General features: G+C 34.5%; 3 protein-coding genes across 4 annotated transcripts in view; 2 read left to right on the top strand and 1 right to left on the bottom strand.

The window, feature by feature from the left end:
- Positions 1–23479, top strand: part of LOC143241959 (granulin-2-like) — a 214628-nt gene that overhangs the window by 79184 nt on the left and 111965 nt on the right. The window lies entirely within an intron of this gene.
- LOC143241961 (progranulin-like) overlaps positions 1–23479 on the bottom strand; it is a 42629-nt gene that overhangs the window by 9868 nt on the left and 9282 nt on the right. The window lies entirely within an intron of this gene.
- On the top strand, positions 4633–22828 carry LOC143241950 (putative peptidase C1-like protein F26E4.3). The gene is made up of 9 exons (XM_076485266.1): positions 4633–4786; positions 5708–5798; positions 7497–7638; positions 14840–14990; positions 16928–17084; positions 18163–18208; positions 18765–18879; positions 19225–19267; positions 22006–22828. The coding sequence occupies exons 3-9, from the start codon at positions 7500–7502 to the stop codon at positions 22147–22149; spliced, it is 795 nt and encodes a 264-aa protein (XP_076341381.1). The 5' UTR covers positions 4633–4786; positions 5708–5798; positions 7497–7499; the 3' UTR covers positions 22150–22828.

The following is a 23479-nucleotide window of genomic DNA, read 5'->3' on the forward strand; positions in this document are numbered from 1 at the left end:
TTGTCAGTATGTTCCACTGGATCCAAAACTGATTGTCAGTATGTTCCACTGGATCCAAAACTGATTGTCAGTATGTTCCACTGGATCCAGAACTGATTGTCAGTATGTTCTAACAGATCAAAAACTGATTGTCAGTATGTTCCACTGGATCTAAAACTGATTGTCAGTATGTTCCACTGGATCCAAAACTGATTGTCAGTATGTTCTAACAGATCCAAAACTGATTGTCAGTATGTTTCACTAGATCAAAAACTGATTGTCAGTATGTTCCACCAGATCCGAGAAAACATTAATGTGAATTTGTACGATACCTTGCTGAGTAAGCTGTATTTTGGAGTCATGTGTGTTATAAGAGTTACCGTCAAATCTTACTAATTGGTCAGATGAGAGGAAACCATGAGTTGAGGGTGGGTGTTCTTGACTCCATCAGTTGGAAATTAGGAACAGTTACGCGCAGACAGCTGTTTACGTGATTTTGCTTAAACATTGAGAAACAAACAAATCTTATTTTGTCTATTTTTTGCTTGTTCATCGTAGTGTGAAACAAAGACTCGCGGAGACATGTTCTTATTTTCATAGAACTACAATATATGATAGAAACCAAGTATTTATGTATAGCTTACCCTAGATCTGTAGTTTGCACGCGTTCCGTAGTATTAAACATAATGCAAGATCCGAACAAGAATTTTAAGAACTTTGGTCAACCAGTGATTGATTGAGCTTTCAGTTCATTTAACTCCTACCAAGTAGAGGAAATAAAAATATGATACGAACTTTGTGTGCAACTTGTCTAAGTTTACAACCCATTAATGGACGGACTTTTACGTTTTGTTCTAATGCGCGTACATCACCAGAAGACTACACACAATTCAAATCACATTATTCTATACTGGCCCATTACGGGTCTACATTATAAAATGTGAATAATAACATTTCAACTGTGTTATACATGTATTGTTAAAGTTAGCTCAGTACAGACCAGCTATGTCAAAAGTCTTAGTTATAATGTAAGTATCATCAGTTATTTCTGTGTTTCAAATTTTGAGATGCGATTAACTTATTTATTAATTCCTAGAAAGTTAAAAGCAGAAAATTAGTAAATGGCATATTATGTTGGTCATTACGCTTTGTCCACACCTTGTTTTAATGTATAATAACATATTCACCTAACTTGTCGAATTTATATGTCTCGAAATAAATTTACATCAATATGTCAATGCATACAATCACACAGAAACACTTCTATGTGGACTTCTCTGTCGCACCAAACATGCTCGCCCTTTCAGCCGTGGGGGCGTTAGAAAGTGATGGTCAATCCCACTATTCGTTGGTAAAAGAGTAGCCCAAGAGTTGGCGGTGGATGGTGATGACTAGCAGCCTTCCCTCTAGTCTTACACTGCTAAATTAGGGATAGCTAGTGCAGATAGCCCTCGAGTAGCTTTGCACGAAATTCAAAACAAATTCTCGGGAAAACGTGACAAGACATTAGCGAGTGCAAAGTAGGCCTAAAGTGAGTTAAGCTTAGCTTATGAATTGTCGTATTCAATTTGTGTTGTATTTACACTGAATCTTTTCTACACCCAAACTGTGAAAACCTGATGTAGTTAGATGATATATGTGAATATCTGTTAACTAGAACTATAAACAAATGGCATAAGTATAATTATTATATACTAAAGCAGAATAAACAATTTCTAGTACAAATTAAAATGAATTAGTTTATTGCACTGTTACATTGAAAGAGAAACCAAGTGGCTGAGTCTAATGTTATTTTATATGAAGATTGCGATGCTTGAGTCGAACCCTAAAATGACAAAACTTTAAATTTCGAGACTTCTTGAACAAAAAAGTCCAAACGAAGTAAATATTTTTACACCTTGAACGAATATGAAAGATATGTATATACGAGTATACAGAGTATGAAACTGATAAACTGATGTATTATTTACAACCAAAGCAAACAAATAGAGTATATTTTACGTTTGATAAGAACTGAAACGGATACATTTTCTTTATTAACACCAACTATATGTAAATTTCATTATTTTAAAGTTTTTAATGAAAGAGTTAAGTGAACAGGATAACACATCGTTTTATTGACAGTTAAAGTTCAGAATTATTCTAATTTCTAAGAAATATTACATAGCGTATTTCTTGCCTTACTGATTTATATGGACGTGGAATTAGGAACAATATACGAAGCAAACTAATAGTTTTTACGTGCCTTGTCAGTAACGTCATATTTCCATTCTATATTTAAAGTTAGTTTCTTTAACATTATTGGTTAATATATTAAATTTATATATTCATTTTTGCTTATTTTTATATTATTTATTTATTACGTTTTATCACTTTATTCTTTTACACTTATGAGGATTATTTTGTAGTTTTAGCATAGCACATGGATTTAGGACTAACCATAATTCTCCTACGCTAGACAAACCTTGTAAAACGTTGTTAGGATTATGGCCGAAAACATGGCTAACAACGACAGTACTCAAATTAGCTACGTTAATTACTGGATTATTTGTTCGTTTTGTTTTATAAAGGTAGTTTGTTTGGTCACAAGTTGTTAGTAAAGTTAAACAAGAAACCCAGTTTAGCAAGATTACGCTAGTTATTGTCGTTTGATAGATCTCGATTCCTTTATTCTTTAAAATTAAAATATTTTATAACTTTAAAGCAAGCAAATCACAATCCACAAGATGTAAATTTTATTCAGGAAATATAAAACATTTTTATAAATTGATGTGTTTGGAGAGAAGTACCCACTTTCTTGTAGACGCTTATCATGTTTTGTCTGGAGTTTGGAGTTATTCTGCTCTCCCATTGTAAGTTTGAAGCTACTTGTCTAAAATCAAAGTTAGTTTTATATTGACATGGGAAACATTTCATTTATATAATCATGAACATTTCATTGGGAACAAGTTATTTATAATCCTTTCATTATTCATTTGTTTGTTCACTTCCCTCACAGAACGTGCCATGATAATAAAGGTATTCATCATGTATTTGTTCACTTCCCTCACTGAACGTGCCATGATAATAAAGGTATTCACCATTTATTTGTTCACTTCCCTCACTGAACGTGCCATGATAATAAAGGTATTCACCATTTATTTGTTCACTTCCCTCACAGAAACGAGCTCTGGATCTCCAGTTGGTCGATAATTGGAGTTAGGGTTAGTTAAAGTAAATGTTTATCATATGTTGTTTTTTATAATTAGACCTTCTATCTTATGTTTCGTTAAATATAATTACAGATCTCTCTTAAGTGTTTGCTTCTCGGAAGTTTAGCGGGATACTTTGGAGTTTTTTGTACTAAGATTCTGGATTCTATCTCTGTATTAGGCAAGTCACAAATAGTTCATTGTGCTGTTTTGTGCTTAAGAATAAATAAATGTCATTTGAAAGACTAAATGGCGAGATCAACTCTCAAATTACCAACTTGTTTTGGTACTGTTCGCTAACCCTAGTGTTCACATATTGAGTAATGTTATGTTGCTATGTTTCATCTTCTTTAATAAAACACACAATTAATAAAGTTAAATTAATAAGGAATTTAACACATAAATAGTTTATAAAACACTCGACAGGGTCTGGAACTCATTGACGGATAGATAATATGTAGAAACATTAATGATGGATTATTTGAGTTTCAGTTTCTGTGTAACCCCCTTGTAAGTCTACGGACTCACAATGCTAAAATCCTGAGTTGGATACCCGCCGTGGATACAGCGAATAGCCCAAGGTGACTTTATGTTGTTACAAACAAATAGTTTTTAAGTGTTGTGCTCTCATTTGGACTTAACTATAATTTTATGTGTCGATCCGCGGATATTAAAGCTCAAGGTTTGAGCCGCCGCGGTATGCCAGCGAACACGTTGTCGCCATGACAATCAGTTTTTTGTCCGTTAGCAAAAGTGATCAACAGGCGACAGATACTCTGACTGGTTGACTCAGCACTTTTAAGTTAGGGATAACTGTACCTAAATTCTAGAGGGTTATTTCAATCCGCCCGTTTAACCCATGCATCATATCTATGTAATACGTATCCGCCTGGAAGATATACAGGCACATGGACATTTTGTAACGTGACGACTTTATTCTAGTGTTTTATTAAACTATCTGTCGTTAACACTAGAAACGTGATTCTCATAAGGTGAAACACAGAAACAAAATGTGCTTCCAGCTAACACATCTTTCAAGCAAATAGACAGTGTTTAAATCTTTAGGTTGATAATTACAGTAAACCCACGTAATCCGTGAATCACCCTGTTCTACCCTGTAGTTACAACCCAGCTGAGATTTAGGGTAACGAGTATCCGTAACATAATGTTTAATAAGGAAGTGTACACAGGAGTAACTTCCCGATGGCTGATCCCCCTCTGATCGGATCTGTCGCTCTTCATTGAATAATACCTTCTAATATTGGTTAAAACAAAGAACCACGAACTGGATCATAGTTCTCACTATCTTTCTATGTTCAGCTACGCTGACTCCATAATAAAGTTTATTTGATATATATATATAAGAAAAATAATTTATGTCTCTTTTATTAATAACAATTGTGTGTGGGAGATAGTCAGCGAGCAGTTTCCTGAACCTCAAGTTAAGATTGATGTAGTTGTGCAGAATTAGACATTCTAGTTTAGAAAATCATCTAGAAATATCTTTATAGTGAATGTCGTAAGACGGCCCCCAACAAGTTTGAATTCGTGTGTGAAAATAAACCGTGTCTCGTTCAGCCGAAACTCAATGATGTAATTAATCGAGGGAATTATGGGTAAGTTTTATGTTTTCTTATCTTAGGTCTTTGTAGATGTACTTTCCTTATATTTAAAGTTAAAAAGACAGAAAGCGATAAATCACCACTTTTTTGATACACTAAATAAATTCTAATTTAAAGTCGTGTTTACCATGATGTTAAAATTTCTAATTATTTACGTCGCCCTGAACAGAATATTTCACTTTGACCAAACTCTCCTATTATTTCAAAGTCACATGAATTGCGCTTAAGAGTTTTTGTATATAATTACAATACTATTGTAAAGTTTAAATTTATTTAGTGGCAAACTTGTCTATTTGTTCATGAGTAGGAATAGTTTTAGTTTATTAAGATATATAGAACATGGCAGACGGCTAAAACCGTCCAATAAAACACGTAAAATAATTTTTTCGGACTTTTATTATAATGTTGACTTGTAATTAAACATTGGTCTACCTTTGTTGTGCAAATTGCGGGTATCGAAAGTCGGTTTTAGCATTATAAATTCAGGACTGTGCCACTGTTGGGGGGGGGATTTCTTTCGTAAACAATCAAATTTTTTTCCCAGCTACGCATATTTCACTAGTATTTCATTAACGTTGTTAGAATTGACTTTTTACACAATATCCAGCAATTTCTACAAAGAGAAAATTATTCTTGCGCATATAAAGTATTATGACAGCAAAGCAATGCTGCCGAAATTTGATTGCACGTGGAAAAACGTTTTTATGTCTTTCATTGAATGGGTTCAACTGTCTGGCGGGTGATATGTATGCTAAGACTAAACGTAATAATTTAGTATATGGCGAAATTCTTTTGAAATAGTTTAAAACATCAAGTAGAACAGCCTACTTTAAGGATAAGTTTTAAGGGATGAAGTGAAGAAATGTTTTGGAAAAAAAACAGAAGATAATTTAAAGTAAACTTTTTCGCCCACAGATGGCGGGCCTCTAACTATTCCTTCTTCTGGGGCCGGACACTCGAATATGGGATCCGTTATCGTTTAGGAACATTTAAACCATACCGTGAGGTAAGTTGAGTTCTGTTATTATGAGGAAAGTTGGGATGTTCTCCCGTGAAGTAAGAATAAATCAATGTCGTGATGTAAGTTAGGGTTTTTTATTGTTTAGAATCAACTAAATCATATTGAGATGTAGGTTAGGGTCCTTTATTGTTTAGAAACAGCTAATCTATGTCGTGATGCAGATCAGGGTTCTTTATTGTTTAGAATCAGCTAAACCATATTGTTATGTAGGTTGGGGTTCTTTATTGTTTAGTATCACCTAAACCATGTCGTGATGCAGGTTAGGGTTCTTTATTGTTTAGAATCAGCTAAACCATGTCGTGATGCAGGTTAGGGTTCTTTATTGTTTAGAAACAGTTAATCTATGTCGTGATGTGTATTAGAGTTCTTTATTGCTTAGAATCAGCTAAACCATATTGTTATGTAGGTTGGGGTTCTTTATTGTTTAGAATCATCTAAACCATGTCGTGATGCAGGTTAGGGTTCTTTATTGTTTAGAATCACATAAACCATGTCGTGATGCATGTTAGGGTTCTTTATTGTTTAGAATCACCTAAACCATGTCGCGATGCAGGTTAGGGTTCTTTATTGTGTAGAATCACCTAAACCATGTCGTGATGTAGATTAGGGTTCTTTATTGTTTAGAATCAGCTAAACCATGTCGTGATGCAGGTTAGGGTTCTTTATTGTTTAGAAACAGTTAATCTATGTCGTGATGTATATTAGAGTTCTTTATTGTTTAGAATCAGCTAAACCATATTGTTATGTAGGTTGGGGTTCTTTATTGTTTAGAATCACCTAAACCATATCGTGATGCAGGTTAGGGTTCTTTATTGTTTAGAATCACATAAACCATGTCATGATGCATGTTAGGGTTCTTTATTGTTTAGAATCACCTAAACCATGTCGCGATGCAGGTTAGGGTTCTTTATTGTGTAGAATCACCTAAACCATGTCGTCACGTAGTTTAGGGTTCTTTGTTGTTTAGAATCACCTAAACCATGTCGTGATGCAGGTTAGGGTTCTTTATTGTTTATAATCACCTAAACCATGTCGTGATGCAGGTTATGGTTCTTTATTGTTTAGTATCACCTAAACCATGTCGTGATGCATGTTAGGGTTCTTTGTTGTTTAGAATCACCTAAACCATGTCGTGATGCAGGTTAGGGTTCTTTATTGTTTAGTATCACCGGGATTACTTACACGGTTGGATAAGTGTTAACCCTTTTACCATCGATATATTGTTTCATCCGGAAACTCACATAATGTGTACGTGCACAAGAACTGATAAATATATATTTTTATTTGTTTGCTCGTAAGTTATGTAATATTACACAACGGTCACACTAAATTATTGAAATTAAAGACGTCCTACGGCGACATAATAAGAAACAAATAATCGTATATTCTGTTCAAAAACACCGTTCTTTATCAAGCACACCTCACATAACGGATTCAAAACACAATATCCGTTCCCATCTCGTTTAATAATTTCTACAAAATAAATTGCATATTTTTGTTTAATGCTGTTGAAATCTTGTTGAAATCAATGACATCTTTGACTAAGGATTATCTTTGGTTTATTCAAACTGTATGGGTAACAGTCTTATTTGTAGTTATAAAACAGAAAAAAATTGTACCACCTTATAGTTTATGCAAGTAAGATAAACATATATCTTAATTAATGTTTGGTTCACACTACAGACGATGCACATGAACGAGATTCGAACGTTGGATCGTCGACCCTTGCCAGAAAGCTTCGATTCCCGTCGACGGTGGCCGAGAATGATCCAAGACATTAGGGATCAGGGAGAGTGTGGGTCATCGTGGGCATTTTCAACTTCAGGTAGAGATTTGTTTTAATGCTTCCCCACCAGGGATAGCTTGTTGTATATCTATGTTACCTACAGTCTTATGTGTGAATGCCATTAAGAGATGTAACCACCTGGCCATGCCGGGCCGAATAGAGCGAAATTAGTGTAGTTGGTTGATTTTGGACACTTCAGAGTGTTTACATTATTTTGTACAATATCGGATAGAGTGATGCTTGATAAACAAGAAACAATGCAAACCTCAGGAAGTGGTCAAGTTGCTATTGGACTGCGTGGAACTGACCAGTAGGGAAGTAGTTTGATTGTGAGTGATTAGGGACACGTGGTTCGAGCACCACCCGAGAAGAAACGTCTTGAAGATATTGTTGGAACCCAATTTGATTATGTTACTACCAATAGAAGGTTAAGCAATGTAATATGATAATCCAAAAATTTCCCAGGGGCGACCATGTCTCTGGAGGGTGAACCATCAAGATAAGGTTGAGCAAACTTAGAAGCCAGAAGCGACATAAAATCTCGATTATATAATTCTAATAGTAAACGACCCGATTACATAAATGCATATAGTTGTGGTTAAAATTGTTTTCAAGGACTTAAAAATAAAGGAAATATGTCCAAATGGGGTTATTATTCTAAAGAAACACCAGTTGAATGGGGTTAGTATTCTAAAGAAGCACTAGTTGAATGGGGTTATTATTCTAAAGAAGCACTAGTTGAATGGGGTTATTATTATAAAGAAGCACTAATTGAATGGGGTTATTATTCTAAAGAAGTACTAGTTGAATGGGGTTATTATTCTAAAGAAGCACCAGTTGAATGTGGTTATTATTCTAAAGAAGCACTAGTTCAATGGGGTTATTATTCTAAAGAAGCACCAGTTGAATGTGGTTATTATTCTAAATAAGCACTAGTTGAATGGGGTTATTATTCTAAAGAAGCACCAGTTGAATGTGGTTATTATTCTAAATAAGCACTAGTTGAATGGGGTTATTATTCTAAAGAAGCACCAGTTGAATGTGGTTATTATTCTAAAGAAACACTAGTTGAATGGGGTTATTATTCTAAAGAAGCACTAGTTGAATGGGGTTATTATTCTAAAGAAGCACCAGTTGAATGTGGTTATTATTCTAAATAAGCACTAGTTGAATGGGGTTATTATTCTAAAGAAGCACCAGTTGAATGTGGTTATTATTCTAAAGAAACACTAGTTGAATGGGGTTATTATTCTAAAGAAGCACTAGTGGAATGGGGTTATTATTCTAAAGAAACACTAGTTGAATGGGGTTATTATTCTAAAGAAACACTAGTTGAATGTGGTTATTATTCTAAAGAAGCACCAGTTGAATGTGGTTATTATTCTAAAGAAGCACCAGTTGAATGTGGTTATTATTCTAAAGAAACACCAGTTGAATGGGGTTATTATTCTAAAGAAGCACTAGTTGAATGTGGTTTTATTCTAAAGAAGCACCAGTTGAATGGGGTTATTATTCTAAAGAAGCACTAGTTGAATGGGGTTATTATTCTAAAGAAGCACCAGTTGAATGGGGTTATTATTCTAAAGAAACACCAGTTGAATGGGGTTATTATTCTAAAGAAGCACTAGTGGAATGGGGTTATTATTCTAAAGAAACACTAGTTGAATGGGGTTATTATTCTAAAGAAACACTAGTTGAATGGGGTTATTATTCTAAAGAAACACCAGTTGAATGTGGTTATTATTCTAAAGAAGCACTAGTTGAATGTGGTTATTATTCTAAAGAAGCACCAGTTGAATGTGGTTATTATTCTAAAGAAGTACCAGTTGAATGTGGTTATTATTCTAAAGAAGCACCAGTTGAATGTGGTTATTATTCTAAAGAAGCACTAGTTGAATGGGGTTATTATTCTAAAGAAGCACTAGTTGAATGGGGTTATTATTCTAAAGAAGCACTAGTTGAATGTGGTTATTATTCTAAAGAAGCACTAGTTGAATGTGGTTATTATTCTAAAGAAGCACCAGTTGAATGGGGTTATTATTCTAAAGAAGCACTAGTTGAATGTGGTTTTATTCTAAAGAAGCACCAGTTGAATGGGGTTATTATTCTAAAGAAACACTAGTTGAATGGGGTTATTATTCTAAAGAAACACCAGTTGAATGGGGTTATTATTCTAAAGAAGCACTAGTGGAATGGGGTTATTATTCTAAAGAAACACCAGTTGAATGTGGTTATTATTCTAAAGAAGCACTAGTTGAATGTGGTTTTATTCTAAAGAAGCACCAGTTGAATGTGGTTATTATTCTAAAGAAGCACTAGTTGAATGTGGTTTTATTCTAAAGAAGCACCAGTTGAATGGGGTTATTATTCTAAAGAAACACCAGTTGAATGGGGTTTTTATTCTAAAGAAGCACTAGTTGAATGTGGTTTTATTCTAAAGAAGCACCAGTTGAATGTGGTTATTATTCTAAAGAAGCACTAGTTGAATGTGGTTTTATTCTAAAGAAGCACCAGTTGAATGGGGTTATTATTCTAAAGAAACACCAGTTGAATGGGGTTATTATTCTAAAGAAGCACTAGTGGAATGGGGTTATTATTCTAAAGAAACACTAGTTGAATGGGGTTATTATTCTAAAGAAACACTAGTTGAATGGGGTTATTATTCTAAAGAAACACCAGTTGAATGTGGTTATTATTCTAAAGAAGCACTAGTTGAATGTGGTTTTATTCTAAAGAAGCACTAGTTGAATGGGGTTATTATTCTAAAGAAGCACTAGTTGAATGTGGTTTTATTCTAAAGAAGCACCAGTTGAATGGGGTTATTATTCTAAAGAAGCACTAGTTGAATGGGGTTATTATTCTAAAGAAGCACTAGTTGAATGTGGTTATTATTCTAAAGAAGCACTAGTTGAATGTGGTTATTATTCTAAAGAAGCACCAGTTGAATGGGGTTATTATTCTAAAGAAGCACTAGTTGAATGTGGTTTTATTCTAAAGAAGCACCAGTTGAATGGGGTTATTATTCTAAAGAAACACTAGTTGAATGGGGTTATTATTCTAAAGAAACACCAGTTGAATGGGGTTATTATTCTAAAGAAGCACTAGTGGAATGGGGTTATTATTCTAAAGAAACACCAGTTGAATGTGGTTATTATTCTAAAGAAGCACTAGTTGAATGTGGTTTTATTCTAAAGAAACACCAGTTGAATGTGGTTATTATTCTAAAGAAGCACTAGTTGAATGTGGTTTTATTCTAAAGAAGCACCAGTTGAATGTGGTTATTATTCTAAAGAAGCACTAGTTGAATGTGGTTTTATTCTAAAGAAGCACTAGTGGAATGGGGTTATTATTCTAAAGAAACACCAGTTGAATGTGGTTTTTATTCTAAAGAAGCACTAGTTGAATGTGGTTTTATTCTAAAGAAGCACCAGTTGAATGTGGTTATTATTCTAAAGAAGCACTAGTTGAATGTGGTTTTATTCTAAAGAAGCACCAGTTGAATGGGGTTATTATTCTAAAGAAACACCAGTTGAATGGGGTTATTATTCTAAAGAAGCACTAGTGGAATGGGGTTATTATTCTAAAGAAACACTAGTTGAATGGGGTTATTATTCTAAAGAAACACTAGTTGAATGGGGTTATTATTCTAAAGAAACACCAGTTGAATGTGGTTATTATTCTAAAGAAGCACTAGTTGAATGTGGTTTTATTCTAAAGAAGCACTAGTTGAATGGGGTTATTATTCTAAAGAAGCACTAGTTGAATGTGGTTATTATTCTAAAGAAGCACTAGTTGAATGGGGTTATTATTCTAAAGAAGCACTAGTTGAATGGGGTTATTATTCTAAAGAAGCACCAGTTGAATGGGGTTATTATTCTAAAGAAGCACTAGTTGAATGGGGTTATTATTCTAAAGAAGCACTAGTTGAATGTGGTTATTATTCTAAAGAAGCACTAGTTGAATGTGGTTATTATTCTAAAGAAGCACCAGTTGAATGGGGTTATTATTCTAAAGAAGCACTAGTTGAATGTGGTTTTATTCTAAAGAAGCACCAGTTGAATGGGGTTATTATTCTAAAGAAACACTAGTTGAATGGGGTTATTATTCTAAAGAAACACCAGTTGAATGGGGTTATTATTCTAAAGAAGCACTAGTGGAATGGGGTTATTATTCTAAAGAAACACCAGTTGAATGTGGTTATTATTCTAAAGAAGCACTAGTTGAATGTGGTTTTATTCTAAAGAAGCACTAGTTGAATGTGGTTTTATTCTAAAGAAGCACCAGTTGAATGGGGTTATTATTCTAAAGAAGCACTAGTTGAATGTGGTTATTATTCTAAAGAAGCACCAGTTGAATGGGGTTATTATTCTAAAGAAACACTAGTTGAATGGGGTTATTATTCTAAAGAAACACCAGTTGAATGGGGTTATTATTCTAAAGAAGCACTAGTGGAATGGGGTTATTATTCTAAAGAAACACTAGTTGAATGGGGTTATTATTCTAAAGAAACACTAGTTGAATGGGGTTATTATTCTAATGAAACACCAGTTGAATGGGGTTATTATTCTAAAGAAACACTAGTTGAATGTGGTTTTATTCTAAAGAAGCACTAGTTGAATGTAGTTTTATTCTAAAGAAGCACTAGTTGAATGGGGTTATTATTCTAAAGAAGCACTAGTTGAATGTGGTTTTATTCTAAAGAAGCACCAGTTGAATGGGGTTATTATTCTAAAGAAGCACTAGTTGAATGGGGTTATTATTCTAAAGAAGCACTAGTTGAATGTGGTTATTATTCTAAAGAAGCACTTGTTCAATGGGGTTTTATTCTAAAGAAGCACTAGTTGAATGGGGTTATTATTCTAAAGAAGCACTAGTTGAATGTGGTTATTATTCTAAAGAAGCACCAGTTGAATGGGGTTATTATTCTAAAGAAGCACCAGTTGAATGGGGTTATTATTCTAAAGAAGCACTAGTTGAATGTGGTTTTATTCTAAAGAAGCACTAGTTGAATGTGGTTATTATTCTAAAGAAGCACCAGTTGAATGGGGTTATTATTCTAAAATTATGGTAAAAGAAGCAGAAAACCTTGGACTCGTGGAAGGAAGATAAAAACCCGTAGTGTGGAAGCCTATAAGAAACTGGAGAAAAGAATTTGTTCAATGTGTAATGAAGAAATGAAAACTGGCTTAATGCAAGATGTACAGAAAAACTTAAAGATGTTAAATCAATGTGTAGGAAAATGGGAAACATTAAGGATAAAAAAGGGTGTACTGCTGGTGACTGTATAAAAGCTGAGAATGATGATGTAATTATGGAAAAGGAACAACTGTTGAAAAGATGGACAGAGTGTATTCGACGATAATTATGAAGAACAATCGTAAAAACGAACACTTGTCAACAGAGTGGAAACCAAGAAAACTGCAAGACAACATGAAATTATTGTAGATTAGATGTTTGGAATAATTTGGTATGAATAAGTTAAGAACTGTTATCAATGAAGTTTATAAAAGTAGTAAAATGATCTCTGATAACTCAATGTTCATTGTAATCCCTAAAAGACCAATTTATTGTGAACATTATCGAACCATCAGTTTTATGAGCTATGTGATAGAGATCCCGTTAAATGTGTTAATAATGAAGTAGAATGAAACCAGAGATTGCAAAAGTTCAATATGTTTTTTATTGATGATCGTGGAAGAAGAAATGCCATCATCTTGGTAAAAATGTTTTTGTAGTGGATAATAGACATGAAGGACTTTTATTGTGCTCTAGTGATTATTCTAAAGCTCTTGATACATGTGGAGGTAATAAACATTATGGAGAAGGTGGACACTTGTGGTAAAGAATTGGGAATTTTAAGAACCTTTTGTTGGACTAAACTGCAGTAGTGAAAAATAGAAAACAAGTAAGTAAAACATTGAGCAAAACTGTTTGTTTTAATATGACTTGTTTGATTTGTAAAATGAGAAATTCCTGAGGGACATTGAGGAGTTACCAAAACTGATCATTGGTGGAAAGAATTTGAACAACTTGTACTTTACTGATGACACAGTTTTAATGGCTGATTCAGAAGATAAGTTACAAATTATTTTATCGAAAGTGGGAAGATTAGTTTAAGTGTTAACTGTGGGAAAACAGAATGTGTGTTAATTGCAAATAAGACTATTTCTGTCTGTCAAAGTAGATAAGGAACAAGATAGGTCAATGAATTTAACTACTTTAAAACTACATAACACCAGATGGTAAATGTAGAATATGAATAGCAAAATATGCATTTCTGAAAGTGGAAAAGACATTAACAGATAATATAGAAGGATAGATATGTGAAATTCCTTGACCACCAATATCCAGTTTGGATATGGTTCATAGAGAGGACGAGATCTGTGGAAGACCTTGGCCACCAATGTCCTGTTTGGATATGGTACATAGAGAGGACGAGATCTGTGGAAGACCTTGGCCACCAATGTCCTGTTTGGATATGGTACGTAGAGAGGACGAGATCTGTGGAAGACCTTGGTCACCAATATTATATTTGGATACGGTACGTAGAGAGGGAGAGATCTGTGGAAGACCTTGGTCACCAATATTATGTTTGGATACGGTACGTAGAGAGGGAGAGATCTGTGGAAGCCCTTGTCCACGAATGTCCTATTTGGATATGGTTCGTAGAGAGGACGAGATCTGTGGAAGACCTTGGTCACCAATGTTCTGTTTGGATATGGTACGTAGAGAGGGATAGATCTGTTGAAGACCTTGGTCACCAATGTCATGTTTGGATACGGTACGTAGAGAGGAAGAGATCTGTGGAAGACCTTGGTCACCAATATTATGTTTGGATACAGTACGTAGAGAGGGAGAGATCTGTGGAAGCCCTTGGCCACGAATGTCCTATTTGGCTATGGTACGTAGAGAGGGATAGATCTGTTGAAGACCTTGGTCACCAATGTCATGTTTGGATACGGTACGTAGAGAGGAAGAGATCTGTGGAAGACCTTGGTCACCAATGTTCTGTTTGGATATGGTACCTAAAGAAAGTGTGTGTGTTTGATATACTATTATTATACATTCATCTCATTCTTAAAATCCCCGAGATACTGGATATAAAATACACTTTTAAAAGTATACCAGATCTAATACTGGTGTATAATAAGAAGTAAACTAATTAGGGTGATTCTTGGCCAGATAGGGAAAGATCCTCACACCATAACGTTGTTTTATCTCTAACATCTGGTTTCTACAGCATTAGCTTCTGATCGGAGAGCCATCCAGTCGAGAGGCCGAGAAAGATTAACATTGTCTCCTCAGCATCTTGTTTCTTGCAACACCAGAGGGCAGCAGGGTTGTGAAGGAGGCCATATAGACAGAGCTTGGTGGTTTTTACGAAACCAGGGGTAACTAATACGTTTATTAATGATTATTGGTAACATTAAGAGTTTAAAATTTAAAAGTAATATGTATATCTTCCACTAAATACATTCTTATAAAAATCCTCTTGTTTGGGTAAGAGAAAAATTACAGTTACAGTCATGTGAAAAAGTTAGGACACTCTATGGAAGCCTGTGTATTTTTGTAACATGTTTGGATATATAGATATTTAATCTCAATTTTAACAATACTGAGAGATTATAGGAATATAAGTAAACAATTAAAACTGAAGAAAAGACTTTTCATGATCTTCTGTAAATGTAATTCTACACAAATGAATATTCTAACTGAGGTAAAAGTTAGGACATCCTACCCCCTAATAGCTAGTGTTACCCCCTTTGGCTGAAATAACTGCAGCGAGACACTTCTTGTAGCCATCTACCAGTCTCTGACATCGGTCTGAAGAAAGTTTGCCCCACTCCTCAATGCAGAATTCTGTGAGATGTTTGAGGGGTTTCTTGCATGTACAGCCCATTTTAAGTCACCCCACAGCATCTCAATGGGATTAAGATCTGGGCTTAGATTTAGCCGTTCCAGGACTCTCCATTTCTTAGTTTTCAGCCAGTCCTTGGTGGATTTACTGGTATGTTTTGGGTCATTGTCGTGTTGCATGGTCCAGTTCCGCTTGAGCTTTACTTTTCTTTCAGATGGTTTCACATGATCCTCAAGCACCCTCTGATACACAGTAGAATTCATGGTGGATTCTATGATTGTGAGCTGTCCAGGTCCTGCTACAGAAAAGCAGCCCCAAACTTCCACCTACATGCTTCACAGTTGGTATGAGGTTCTTTTTCTGGAATACTGTATTTGGTTTACGCTAAACATGTCTTCTGTTCTGGTGTCCAAATAATTCAATTTTGGACTCATCTGTCCAAAGAACATTATTTCAGAAGACCTGGTCTTTGTCTACATTCTCTCTGGCACACTTCAATCTGGTCTTGATGTTTCTCTTAGAGAGCAAAGGTTTCCTCCTTGCACACTTCCCACGCAAGTTAAACTTGTGCAGTCTCTTTCTGATTGTAGAAACATGTACTTTCACATCAACAGTAGCCAGAGCCTGCTGTAGGTCCCGTGATGATATGTTAGGGTTTTTGGAGACCTCTTTTAGCATCTTGCGGTCTGCTCTCGGGGTGAACTTGCTTGGACGACCAGACCTGTTGACAGTTGTTTTGAAAGTCCTCCACTTCTTGACTATTTTCCAGACAGTGGAATGGCTGATTTCAAAATCTTTTGGGATTTTTTAAAATCCCTTACCAGACTCATAAGCTGCTACAATTTTCTTTCGGAAGGTCTCAGACAGCTCTTTTGCTCTCACCATGGTGCTCACTCTCACTTCAACAGTCAGGAGCACACCAAACTAAATGTCTGAGGTTTAAATAGGACAAGCCTCATTAAAAATGCTGAGTAACGATCTTCTAATCATGTACACCTGGTGTGATACACCTGTGTGTGAGTTGAGCCATTTTAAGTGGGAATAAATGTGGGGGTGTCCTAACTTTTTTCTCAGTTAAAATATTCATTTGTGTAGAATTACATTTACAGAAGATCATGAAAAGTCTTTTCTTCAGTTTTAATTGTTTACTTATATTCCTATAATCTCTCAGTATTGTAAAAATTGAGATTAAATATCTATATATCCAAAAATGTTACACAAATACACAGGTTTTCATAGGGTGTCCTAACTTTTTCACATGACTGTATATAAATTACTATCTATCAGATGAGAATACGTAACGTATTGATTGATGGATAACGTTGGTATTCTTAAGAAATTATACTTTTTGGGGGTGGACAGTGGGGTAGTTTCAAAGAGGACTCATTTTATCCAAACAGTGTTTCGTCTTGATCGCTGGCTTTCTCATTGTTTAACACATTTTATTCTAAAATGTTTCTAACATTTTAGGCTCACGTCAGAACAGTGCTATCCTTACACAAGTGGACACTCAGGTAAAGAAGGACTTTGCAGAATTCCTCGTGGACGACACAAACGTTTCCGATGTCCATCTGGTATACGGGGTGTAAAGAATAGGTCAACTCCTCCTTATCGGGTTGGTCCGTCGGTGAGAAACTGTTAAATTATATCACTAGTAATAATATACAGATGTTTAGCAGTTAACAGTTAAAGAGATTTTCTGTGTTTTAAATACAGATTGATTTGTTTTGAATTTCGCCCAAAGTTACGAGGGGTATCTGCGCTAGCCGTCCCTTATGTAGCTTTGTAAGGCTAGAGGGAAGACAGCTGGTCATCACCACCCACCGCCAACTGTTAGGCTACTCTTTTACCGACGAATAGTAAGATTGACATTATAACGCCCCCACAGCTGAAAGGGCAAGCATGTTTGGTGTGACGGGGATTCGAACCCGTGACCTTCAGATTACGAGTCGAGTTCCCTAAACCACCTAGCCTTATTCGGTTTATGCTGTTTGAAAGACAATTTCACTGTAACTTTGTGATCTGGCCACTTCGGGTATCGAAATTCAAATTTTAGCAGTATAAGTCCAACGCACTGAACTTACTGAACCAAAATCTTGACCAGTGACCAAGCCTTTGTAGCATGGCTTAAAAATGAAGAACTGTAGCCTTACCAACATCAGTTACTAACTAATATTCCATTCTTACGATTTGTATCTTGAAATGTTCAAAGGCTCATTAAACTGAACATACGTCCGACCCATTCCTATCTTGTGGTTGATGTTCTAACTAATTACGTAAGAGTGACGTCACGCAGTTAGTTTAATAAACGTGAACCCATAGCTAAGGATCATGTTATATTTCAAACCATAATTTTTCAGGTTTTTTTCGTCAGCATCAGTGATTTCGTTTTCCTAAACGTACTTTGTAGGGTGGATGGTGAACACATTTGGGAAACACAAATCAGTATTTTGGTGTTCCACAAATTTAAAAGCCAAATATTTGGAACCACTTTTGAGAGACCTAATATTTTTATCGATCGATTGAACTTCGAATCCAACCAAAATTTTAAGTATAAGGCAGATTTTTTCTACGTTAAAAATTGTAGAAATGTTTCAGAAATATGCTAGGGTAAAATTTCTTAATATCGAGGGAAAAGAAACAATCAACTAATTTTATTAAAGTATCTTTAAAGAATAAAAATTAATACATTTTTTTTACGATAGGAGAGTGACATCATGCATGAAATTTATAAGAACGGACCAGTCCAAGGTAAGACTATCTTATCAGATTTCTAATACATGAAATTAAATATACGTGCTAGCTTGTATATATTCCAACTTACCTGTCATCATGTTATAGTTAATATTTTCATTAGATGACAGTGTGATTTTCATGAATAATTATAAAAAGTAGTAGGCCTAACAGTTTTTGTAAAAATGAATAATAAAGTTTAGGTAAAACTATTGTATCTTCTCTTTTTCCTCCACACTATTTCTATTAATAGTATTCGTTAAATGTGTGTTAATATGATTATGTTCATTATTGTTTATTTCTTCATTATTATAATATTAACATACTATATAGATTTAGAACTAGTCTATGATCGTCGAATCTTGTGATGTTTTATTGGGATTATGACCGAAACCATCCTTAAAATCAAAGCAACTCAACTGATGAAATAATACATTCTGGTATTTATAATAAAAAACTATATGTTTAATTACACGTACTCGTTACCAGTTTGATCTCTATAAACAGTTTTCCTTGATTTGTAGTTAATATTATTTGATTATCCTGAATCCATTGTGTTATTTTTATTTGTCAGCAACCTTCCGTGTGATGCAGGATTTCTTCAGCTATGCTAGCGGCATCTACCGAAAGTTACCACTAACTAATACAAATCCTTCCAATCAAGGATGGCACTCCGTTCGAATCATAGGGTACAAAAATGTTTTGTTTTATTTTAATCTAATAACAAAGAAACAGTTCTAACAATGAAATTATACATGATATATTGAGAAACAAATTATTATTAACAATTTTATAATATTCTTATAACACAAATTATCATTACCCGCATTATCTTTAAATAAATATTACTGAATGTAACAAATAAACAAGTTCACATATTAAAGGATCATTTCTTGGGCAGAAAGCTACAGTATTAATTTTATATTTTTTGTTAACGGTACAACCGTATGACGTTTAGTTTTTAACATATAACATGACCATTGTTATTATATATAATCTTAAAGTGCCATGTTCAATATAGCTCCTTTTTACAGGTGGGGCGTGGAGAAGAGAGGGGATAAACACAAGAAGTACTGGGTACGTAATCTATCTGTTTAAATAAGTTAAGAAAGGTGTATAGTCTTGTAGCTTTACAGTAACTGTTGTAGTCATGTTATGTAGCTTTACAGTAACAGGTGTAGTCATGTTATGTAGCTTTACAGTAACTGTTGTAGTCTTGTTATGTAGCTTTACAGTAACTGGTGTGGTCATGTTATGTAGCTTTACAGTAACTGGTGTGGTCATGTTATGTAGCTTTACAGTAACTGTTGTAGTCTTGTTATGTAGCTTTACAGTAACTGGTGTAGTCATGTTATGTAGCTTTACAGTAACTGGTGTGGTCATGTTATGTAGCATTACAGTAACTGGTGTAGTCATGTTATGTAGCTTTACAGTAACTGGTGTGGTCATGTTATGTAGCATTACAGTAACTGGTGTAGTCATGTTATGTAGCTTTACAGTAACTGGTGTGGTCATGTTATGTAGCTTTACAGTAACTGGTGTAGTCATGTTATGTAGCTTTACAGTAACTGGTGTGGTCATGTTATGTAGCTTTACAGTAACTGGTGTAGTCATGTTATGTAGCTTTATAGTAACTGTTGTAGTCATGTTATGTAGCTTTACAGTAACTGGTGTAGTCATGTTATGTAGCTTTACAGTAACTTGTGTAGTCATGTTATGTAGATTTATGGTGTAGTCATGTTATGTAGCATTACAGTAACTGGTGTAGTCATGTTATGTAGCTTTACAGTAACTGGTGTGGTCATGTTATGTAGCATTACAGTAACTGGTGTAGTCATGTTATGTAGCTTTACAGTAACTGGTGTGGTCATGTTATGTAGCATTACAGTAACTGGTGTAGTCATGTTATGTAGCTTTACAGTAACTGGTGTGGTCATGTTATGTAGCTTTACAGTAAATGGTGTAGTCATTTTATGTAGCTTTACAGTAACTGGTGTGGTCATGTTATGTAGCTTTACAGTAACTGGTGTAGTCATGTTATGTAGCTTTACAGTAACTGGTGTGGTCATGTTATGTAGCTTTACAGTAACTGGTGTAGTCATGTTATGTAGCTTTATAGTAACTGGTGTAGTCATGTTATGTAGCTTTATAGTAACTGGTGTAGTCATGTTATGTAGCTTTATAGTAACTGGTGTAGTCATGTTATGTAGCTTTACAGTAACTGGTGTAGTCATGTTATGTAGCTTTACAGTAACTGTTGTAGTCATGTTATGTAGCTTTACAGTAACTTGTGTAGTCATGTTATGTAGCTTTACAGAACTGGTGTAGTCATGTTATGTAGCTTTACAGTAACTTGTGTAGTCATGTTATGTAGCTTTACAGTAACTGGTGTAGTCATATTATGTAGCTTTACAGTAACTTGTGTAGTCATGTTATGTAGATTTATGGTGTAGTCATGTTATGTAGCATTACAGTAACTGGTGTAGTCATGTTATGTAGCTTTACAGTAACTGGTGTAGTCATGTTATGTAGCTTTACAGTAACTGGTGTAGTCATGTTATGTAGCTTTACAGTAACTGGTGTGGTCATGTTATGTAGCTTTACAGTAACTGGTGTAGTCATGTTATGTAGCTTTTCAGTAACTGGTGTGGTCATGTTATGTAGATTTATGGTGTAGTCATGTTATGTAGCTTTACAGTAACTGGTGTAGTCATGTTATGTAGATTTATGGTGTAGTCATGTTATGTGCTCTATAGTTTGATTTGTGAGTGACAAGACTTTGCCACAAATGTATCTTTACGACTTTTAATAAACGTGAGCATTAATAAATAACACATAGTTTGTAATTAATAAACATAAGTGTGTGTATCAGAGATTATTTAATATATTCACACACTAGTGTGCTGGATTCATGTTTCCCATGAGTTTAGGTGTGGTTTGTGGTTGACCTATGTCTTCAAGGACAGAAAAGACAGTTAAAAATAAAACTGTACAAACGTGATTTGGACGTAAATAAAGTGTATATTAAACTGTGAAATATTTATATCAGTTGTATCTATGAAACTTCTGTGTGTTACGACAAAGTCCAACAGTCTAATTGGTAGGTTTAGATGGAATTCATTACCTAATCTAGTATAACCTAATTCATAAGCAACCTATAATTATTGTATTTTCTTTAAATGAACGTCTAATCACATGATGTTGTAGGGATCGTAACTTTAATACAGCACTTGTTTGTTTTTAATATTTTACCGGGCACAGCATGGCCAGATGGTTAAGGCACTCGACTCATAATCTGAGGGTCGCGGGTTCGAATCCCCGTCACACTAGACATGCTCGCCATTTCAGCCATGGGGGCGTTATAATGTAACGGTCAATCCTACTAGTCGTTGGTAAAAGAGTAGCCCCAGAGTTAGCGGTAGGTGGTGATGACTAGCTGCCTTCCCTCTAGTCTTACACTGCTAAATTAGGGACGGCTAGCGCAGATAGCCCTCGTGTAGCTTTGCGCGAATTCAAAAAACAATATTTTTACCAACTCACGGTATGACACGTATATCTCTAGAGGTAAATAATATTGTAATTATGCGATTCTCTGTCTCTCTACTTACGTATGAACAGTGAATTTCTTACATAGATTGTATTTCTTCTCACAGTAGAACAGTGGATATTGAATAGACTTACAACGGTAAAATTCTGTGTTCGATTCGTCGCAGTAGACATAGCAGAGGGCGCAATGTGTCTCTGTTCTAAACAAACAAACAGTATTACATTTCACAGTTTATTTCATTATTTTGGGTTTTGTTCTGGTTTTACAGATCTGCGCTAACTCCTGGGGATCCGGATGGGGCGAAGATGGCTACTTTCGAATCATCAGAGGTCAGAACGAATGTGACATAGAGACCTTCGTTGTTGGAGTGTGGGCGAAAAGAAACAGCCTGAGAAGAACTAATGCCGGTTAATAAAACAGCTTTCCTCCCTCAATAAACCTACATAAAATCAAACTAATTTACTAAGGGAGTAGCAGTCTTAGGTGAATATTTCTGACAGTAAAAGGAAGTTAAATGGTTTTAATTTTACACTTGCTTAGTTGTTTTTTTTTTAAATAAAAGTAATGTTAAAAGTATAATACAGATGTCGCTTTCATATGCTATCCCACTAAAATGATCAAAATTCATTTTATTTAGACTTTACCAGCTGATGGTGGGCTCATAGTTTAGTTAATAGCTGTTTTCTTATATTTAATATCAAGATAACCTAGCAGTCTAATTGAAAATGTTATTTTGTCCTACCCTAAATAAATGGTCAACTTTTTCCACATTTTATTTAACAACACCTTATGTTTTACTTCTTAATAAAAACTTTACATGTTCAAACAATTCACTGATAGATGATTATGTGATACGTTAACACTGAGTTGTCATGAGAAGTTCAACGTATTTACTCTCTTAAAGTGTATTGAAAGTTAAATAAATGTCTAACCATCTCTATGATATGTAATGAAATTTAATAACAGTCAGAAGTTAATTTCTTAAAATCACATAGACATGATGACGTATTAGAATTATGATTTATGTCTACAGAACGAGGATTTATTAAAAGTTTATTTTTACATCATTGAAATAAAACAGTTGTTGTATTCAAGTCTCTTTGTAATTTAAAACTTGCTGTCTTTTATTTAGTAGCTTAAACTAATCATAATTCTTAATATTAGATTATTAATTTTTATGTGCGTTTATAAAGGCACAATTTTAATGAATGTTAAATTTATTTTGTGTATTACCAATGATATAATTTTAACACTTAAAAGTTATGTTTGCTTCTTTGTGTGTTACTGTTACCCAGTCGTAATAATAAAACGTTTAATTCGTTGAGACACAAATTATAAAGGTGGCTCTCAGTATTTCCGGACACTGCCAAATATTCATCTGTGATAAAATGAAAATCACGTTTTCTTGTAGCAGTATCGGTTAAGCCTATCACACGAGTTGTTTGTAATACAGTAGTGGCAATGTTTGTGAGCTGCGTTTTCATTATACAGGGTTAAAAAAAAAATAAGTCGTACTTTTAGCTTGATGTTAAATTGTATTGATACTGCGGGGGGACAACTAAAAATTATATAGGTAATTATGAGGTTGTGGTCCCTCTAATAATGACATTGACAACAAAAATGGACTTAATAATTATGCGAAGTTTGGAAAGGTTTCGTTAGATCTAAAATCGTAAACAAGCAAGTTTCGTGTGAGAATTATTCTCTTTATTTTGTGTCAGTTTTTTTCATGGCTAACATTT

This window comes from Tachypleus tridentatus, unplaced genomic scaffold (assembly GCF_004210375.1).
Source record: "Tachypleus tridentatus isolate NWPU-2018 unplaced genomic scaffold, ASM421037v1 Hic_cluster_1, whole genome shotgun sequence".
In the NCBI taxonomy this organism is placed as follows: domain Eukaryota; kingdom Metazoa; phylum Arthropoda; class Merostomata; order Xiphosura; family Limulidae; genus Tachypleus; species Tachypleus tridentatus.